Here is a 6,986-nt window from a genome sequence, read left to right as displayed (position 1 = left end):
AAGGAAACTGACCCCAGAAAGAATTCAGGCAATAGCGAAATTGAGTGTGCCAAGAACACAGAGAGAAGTGCGTGCTTTCTTGGGCATTACATCATATTGCAGACAATGGATACCGAATTTTTCATTATTGGCCAAGCCTTTGGTGGCATTAACTTGTAAAGATACACCGAATCCCGTCCCATGGTCTGAAGAGTGTCAGAAAAGTTTTTCTGAATTGCGCAGTGCATTATGTTCGGCTCCTGTGTTGGGTACCCCCGACTACAAAAAGCCCTTTACATTGTATGTCCATGAGAAAGAAGGTTGTGCATTGTCGGTGTTGACACAGTTGTTTGGAGACAAGCAGCGTCCATGTGCATATTTTTCATCGACTTTGGATCCAGTAGCTAAAGCATTGCCGAGTTGTTTAAGAGCAACAGCGGCAGCAGCTGTTTCTATTCGACAGTCTGCTGGTTTAGTGATGAATAACACGTTAATTGTGATGGTTCCACATGCAGTGGACACGTTGTTAAACAGAACCAAGACACAGCACTTAACTAGTGCTCGATTGTCAGGTTACGAGTTGACATTGTTAGCGAGTCATGTGCACATAAAAAGATGCAACACTCTTAACCCAGCTACATTGTTGCCGATTGTAGAGGAATTAGATGATTCAGAACAGCATGATTGTTTTCTTAGAACAGAAGAAGAAACGAAAGGGAGAATAGACCTCCAGGATACTCCCCTTGCAATGTGTGATGGTACCTTATGGGTGGATGGTTCATGCTTCAAGCTTCCGAATGGTGATACGACTGCAGCATATGCTGTCACGACTTTGCATACAATTGTTGAAGCACATAATTCAGCTCAAGCAGCAGAGTTGATTGCACTTACAAGAGCATGTGTGTTGTCGAAAGGAATGAAAGTGACTATCTATACCGACAGCCAGTATGCATTTGGTGTGGCCCATAGTTTTGGACGATTGTGGAAAGAACGTGGGTTCCTGACTTCGCATGGAGCTAAGATTCAGCATGGTCAGTTGGTGAATGAGCTTCTTGAGTCACTGACTTTGCCGTTGCAAGTTGCGATTGTGAAATGTAGTGCACACAAGAAGGTGACTGATGATGTTGGTCGTGGAAATGCATTTGCTGACGAAATCGCAAAAGAAACAGCGAGGAATGTGATGAGCCGAATGTATGTTGCAGGCCCTGCAAGATGGGTTGGTGACGTTGGAATGTGTGAAGACACGATAGAGAGTGTGAAATCTAGTCAAGCTGAAGCTACAGAGAAAGAATTGAGTGTGTGGAGAGAAAGTACGGGTAAATTGGATGCCAATGGTTGTTGGATTGAATTGTCAGATCAGAGATGGTTGTTGCCCGATGCGTATGTGCTTGCAGTGGTTACAATGGCTTATGGAATGGCTCATATCAGTGTGAAAGGGATTTGCAAGTTGTTGGCTCCAGTATGGAAAAATACTGGAATTCTTAAGTGTGCAGAGAATGTGGTCAAGAATTGCATGGTGTGTCTGAAATACAATCCTGGTAGGGGAACCCCAACTCCAGCTGGTCATTTTGCACCTCCTACGTATCCGTTCGAGGTTTTGCAGCTAGATTTCATCCACATGGAAAGGTGCAGCAATTTAAAATACGTACTCGTTGTTGTTTGTGCCTTTTCAAGATGGGTGGAAACCTACCCCTAAAAGACAACACTGCCTTATCCACAGCTAAAGCCCTTGTGAAAGAGTTCTTCCCCAGATTCGGAATGCCTGGAATGGTCTGGAGTGACAATAGAAGTGAATTTGTGGGTCGAGTGATGAAGAAAGTATGTGAAGGGCTAGGCATTCACCAGAAATTTCACGCTGCAAATCACCCCCAATCAGCTGGACTAGTAGAATGTTACAATGGCACTTTAAAACTTAAATTGGCCAAAATTCAAGCGAGCTCTGGTCTTAAATGGCCTGACGCTCTACCTTTAGCACTCCTATCAACCAGAATGACTGTGCATTCGCGAGTGGGACTTAGTCCTTATGAGATCGTTTTTGGCCGCCCGGCCAACATATGGGGAGTGCCAAGGCCCACAAAATTTAGTGAAATCGAACACCCTGTTTTGCTTGACTAGTACGAATTGACGGCTAAATTTCGTGTTTTACACCAACAGGTCCACAACACTCTGCCTCAAGCCTCTGAAGCTCCAGGTCACCAAATCGATCCTGGATCCTGGGTGCTGGTAATGAACTTTCAGCGAACAAAGAACGACCAGCCCAGGTGGACCGGCCCACACCTCGTCCTTCTTTCAACGAGATCAGCTGTTCGAGTGGCAGAGAAGAAGCACTGGATCCACAGCGTACATTGCAAGAGGGTGCCTTTACCTTTGCCGTACGACCTGTGGGTCCAAGAGGGTGTCGCCGACTCAGAGACTGAAACCGTGCCTTGTTTTCTGCCTTTCAGCGATGCACGTATAAAAGGAACACTTACTGAGAAAGAAAGTGGCAATATTTTGCAACCAGCTGTATCACCGTCAATTCGATTGGACACTACAGAACCTGAACTCCTTTTCCAAGACCAAACAGTGCCTGGGAGAAAACGTTATAATTTGAGGCCGAGACCTATAGACAAATAAACAAAATTTTCCTTTTTCGCTATTTTTGAAAGCGCAGCTCTCCCATCTGAGAAACTTGCTTATTTTTGCTTTTCGAACCGCCATCCGGGTTCCGCTGCTAGGGTCGCGATTGCCCAAAGTCTTGGGGTGCAGCTGACGACGTTAGGTCGACAGTTCTGGTTGGTCTAAGGGAGTTGCCCTAGACTGACAGAAGCATTCCTTAGCAGAAACAACCTACCATCGCGAGCAGCATTTTAGAGAGGATGGAGTTTTTCGAGATGGAGAGATCTGCCAAAACTGTGGACGTTAAAGCTAGAATATGTGAAATGATGACCAAAAAACGTTTTCTGATAGTATGCATTTTTGTTCTATTAAGTGTAATGACGTTTTTTATTGGATACGTTTTATTCTCTTATCAAGTGACATTTGCACCCACTACACCGCCCATACCTCCTCCTTCTACTGTTTCCCCACACTCTTTTCAACCCCTTCCTGAACACGAATCCGCTAGGAGATTAGAGTTTATTAATAACTCCTTTGTTCAGCTTTTGCACCAACACCAATTAGTAATGAACACGACTAACTGTTGGGTGTGTGGTCTTATGCCTTACACAATGGACAAAGATATCCCTTATCTGGTCCTGCCTTTCAGCCACAATGGTTCTGTGTGGGCATACAGAACAATGTTCATCTATGCACATGAAGTCTACCCCCTACATTCTGTGGAAGACACTCCTAAGAATAGTGCTCTAGTTAAGGGTATAGTAGATATGATAACGGAAGACATTTCTTATGAGACTATCCCGAGAGATGAGACACTAGTATACATAGGATGGAACGTAACCGGATATGGAGCTACTCTGAGTGAGAAACAGCAAGCTAAGAGATCTTCCCCGATTTGGATTGTACCCCATCAGGGTCACCTGTGTCTGCAAGGTATTGGCAAGAATCCCAGAGCTCAGCTAGGGAAAAGCATCTGCACTGAAACATATGTTTTTGCATCTCAGACTTCCCCTCCGTTCTTAGCAGCTAAGGGTACCTATTTCATCTGCCATGATAGAGCCTATACATGGTTGCCCCCTGACTTTTCGGGCACATGTTTTGTTTCGTTCCTGCTGCCTCCCACCTACACAGCTGCGGCAGATTACCACAAGACAAGGATAGTTAGAGGTGTCTTCAGCAGAGAAGACACTGCGGGACAAGAATTTGGAGACTTTGTGAAAGGTTTTCTGCCGTTCTGGGGACCCATGGTTAACAGCAGGAACATAAGGCAATTGACAAGGGTGGTTGAGTCCACAGTAGTTGAAACTGCCGGTGCCCTTAGTAACTTGACTGCTGAGCTCCAGTCGGATCGCCTTATGACCCTTCAGAACAGGGTCGCGTTAGATGTCATACTTGCAGACCGAGGTGGGGTATGTAAATTGATTCAATCGAGTTGCTGTGTTTTCATTCCAGATAACGCTCCAACAGTGTACCAGGCCATCTCCAAACTACATAAGATTTCTGAATCTATTCATGTGGATAAAGGAGATTGGTCGTTAATGGGATGGTTCTGGGAACTGATATCCGCCTGGGGATGGAAAATTCTGATGGTCATTGGGATGGTCTTAGCCATTCTTTTCTTGTTCTGTCTGTGCATGCAGTGTGCTCCTGCAATATGTGGCCTCTGTGCTACATCATGTGTAAGGAAACCTGTATCAAGAGACGAGCTAAGTACTAGGATGATGTTACAGCAACATCTCAATGACTTTAGGAATATAGACATGGACTCAGATTAGCATGAGGATAGGTTAATTGCCTATGTAAGGGCAAAAGGAGGGTTTGTAGTTCTGAAAATTCTGGACTCGTGAATAAAACTTCGTCGTAGCATGACGATTTTTATATGAAAACACCGAGAATGGCTAGTACACTATGTCAAGCATTTTCGTCATATTCGAGTGACGATTTCACCTCGGAATCGCATTTTCGTCCTGAACCCTTGGCTTCCATTTTGTGTACGGCAGCCATTTTGTGGGTTGCCCTCACATAGGCTTATAATACAGCTAAATTCGATTCCAAAGGACACGTACACCTTAATTGACTTCTCTGTGACCTGGGCAAGCTGAATCCATTGCCCCAGGCCGAACCTGCCCTGCCAGTTTCTTTCCCAGTGGCCGAGCGAGATAGCATCAAGGCACAACATGCCATAAACCTTTTTCATCGCACACACACCCTGCCTAACCTTGCTCACACCTGTCCCTGATTCTTTACATATGTCTTGTTTTATGAGGAGGAGGTGCCCGTTTTTATTGGGGGTACACCGATATCTGATGAAAATGTTGGGCCTTGCCGGGTAATTTGTTGTGGGCTGGACGAACTGAAATGTGGGCTTGTCATCATGACTCTGCTTTTTCTTTGTAGTGAAAATATGTGAATAGTCTACTGTAAAAACCCAGTACCTCAGCTTCACATTACCATGCAATATTCCTTTAAATTCCTTTAAAAGACCTATTGGCAATGCCAATGCTTGTTTTTTAAAAGTCAAGTGGGACATTTTTGTATACCAACACTCTTCCTCACAAAGTCCACAAAGGCCAGGCTCACATAAGCTTGCAGTTATTGCTCAAATGACGACACCCTCCTGCTTTCCAAAAGCCCAATGGGGATCCAAAGGATTTTGGATGGATTTGGTCTTTTCTGTAGACAACATGGTCTAGAGATCAATACAGAGAAGACCAAATTCATGATTTTTAATCCATCAACAAGGAGTAGACCTAATCCCACTCTGGGGACGGCCAGCCTGGAAAGGGTTGCAACTTTTCAGTATCTGGGGGTAACTCTGCATGAGAATCTGTCGTGGGACCCCCAGATACTGAAATCAAGGTTAAAACTGACCCAACTTTCCGGTGCAATCCTGAAGGTTGTAAATACCTCAACCTACAAACCAATAAGCCCGGCACTTGAACTCTATAAAACGCAAGCTAAAGCAGCTGCAATGTATGGCAGCGAGCTATGGGGGTACAGAGCTGGACCAGATCTTGCCAAAGTAGAAAACACCTTTCTTAGATGCCTTTTAGCCCTCCCTCGCAGCACTCCTCTGACTCCCCTTAGGCTGGATGTGGGTTTGGTCCCTATCGCTGCTGAGCTGGAGTCTAAGCCAGTAAAATTCTGGCACAGGCTATGGTCCACCAGCGAGCTTGAACATTATAGGAATGATCTCACCCACGTAATGGCCGTGAACCACGGGGATAGAATCCCATGGCTGACCTTCGTTAAGAAGGAATTATATCGTTTAAAGCTGCCTGAGCTTTGGGAGACTCCAGAACTGGGTTGTCAGAGGTTATCCCGGAAACGCTTAGCCCAAACCTATAAGGAAAAAAGTCTTGAGACACTTATGACCTCGACTACTAACGGCACCCTTACCGAACGCTTTTTGCAATCCAAAGATTCCTATGAATTTGAGGCTTTTATGGACATTATTTTCCCAATACAAGCTAGAAAACTGTTTGTTCAGTGGAGGCTGGTTACTTTACCTATTAAAATCTTTACTTCAAAGTGGCTTCCAGGGGAAGACAAGACCTGCCCGGGTTGTAACTCCCATGATGAGGAAGAAACCCACCTTCTCTTCTTTTGTCCGGCATACTATAGACCAAGGAAACATTGGCTGGTCCCCCTATGCAGGAATTTGGGTTTCAGGAGCCACATAGATGCTTATAGAGTTTTGAGAACTAGTACTCTGCCCCACATAGTCTTTGCCATGGCCAAATTCATTATGGCTATGTGGCGCATTAGGAAAAAACTGTTAAATACCTAATACCTCAAATCATGATTTTCTTTTTAAATATGGACTGTGATTTTTTTAACAATTCATGTATGTTTTCCCCTTGATTATGAAATGTTTTATCTTTTTCCCCATCTTGTTTGAACGGCATGTATTACTTTATGTAATGTGTTTCCAAAATTGTTGTTAAATGTATATTTATGTATCTTTTATGGTCTTATAGACCGAAATAAAGAATTTTGGATTGGATTGGATTGGAATTGCTCAAATATGACTGATGGGAAATTAGATCGCCTCAGTGGACATTCAGTCTTCAGCGTGGCATACCTCAACAGTTTTGAGCTGCACTAGTGGACCAATGCACCACATACAATCTTGTGCCACCTTGCCACCATCTGTTCCAACTCTGCTTCTTCTAAGTGAGCAGTGTACCTGTATGTGAGCAGTGTGATGGTATGGATGCAGTGTAACCACCATGTTTTGTTAATTCATTGTGAAGGCATGCCTGTGTGAATGCAAAATTAACATTGTCTTGTGTGTGTACAGAGTATGTGTTTTACAGGTTGAAAGATGGGACTGTGTGAGTGCAGAGTGAGGCATATGCTCATATGAGTGTGGTATGAGGGGTGTACCTATGCAAGGGTAGCAGTCC

General features: G+C 44.3%; 1 protein-coding gene across 1 annotated transcript; it reads left to right on the top strand.

Moving 5' to 3' along the window:
* Positions 1 to 2,852: 2,852 nt before the first annotated feature.
* On the top strand, positions 2,853 to 4,352 carry LOC144773896 (endogenous retrovirus group PABLB member 1 Env polyprotein-like). The gene has a single exon (XM_078658965.1). The coding sequence runs from the start codon at positions 2,853 to 2,855 to the stop codon at positions 4,350 to 4,352; it is 1,500 nt and encodes a 499-aa protein (XP_078515091.1).
* The last annotated feature ends 2,634 nt before the right edge of the window (positions 4,353 to 6,986 follow it).

This window comes from Lissotriton helveticus, chromosome 8 (assembly GCF_964261635.1).
Source record: "Lissotriton helveticus chromosome 8, aLisHel1.1, whole genome shotgun sequence".
NCBI classification, from domain to species: Eukaryota; Metazoa; Chordata; class Amphibia; order Caudata; family Salamandridae; genus Lissotriton; species Lissotriton helveticus.
This window is presented reverse-complemented; position numbering and strand designations above follow the sequence as displayed.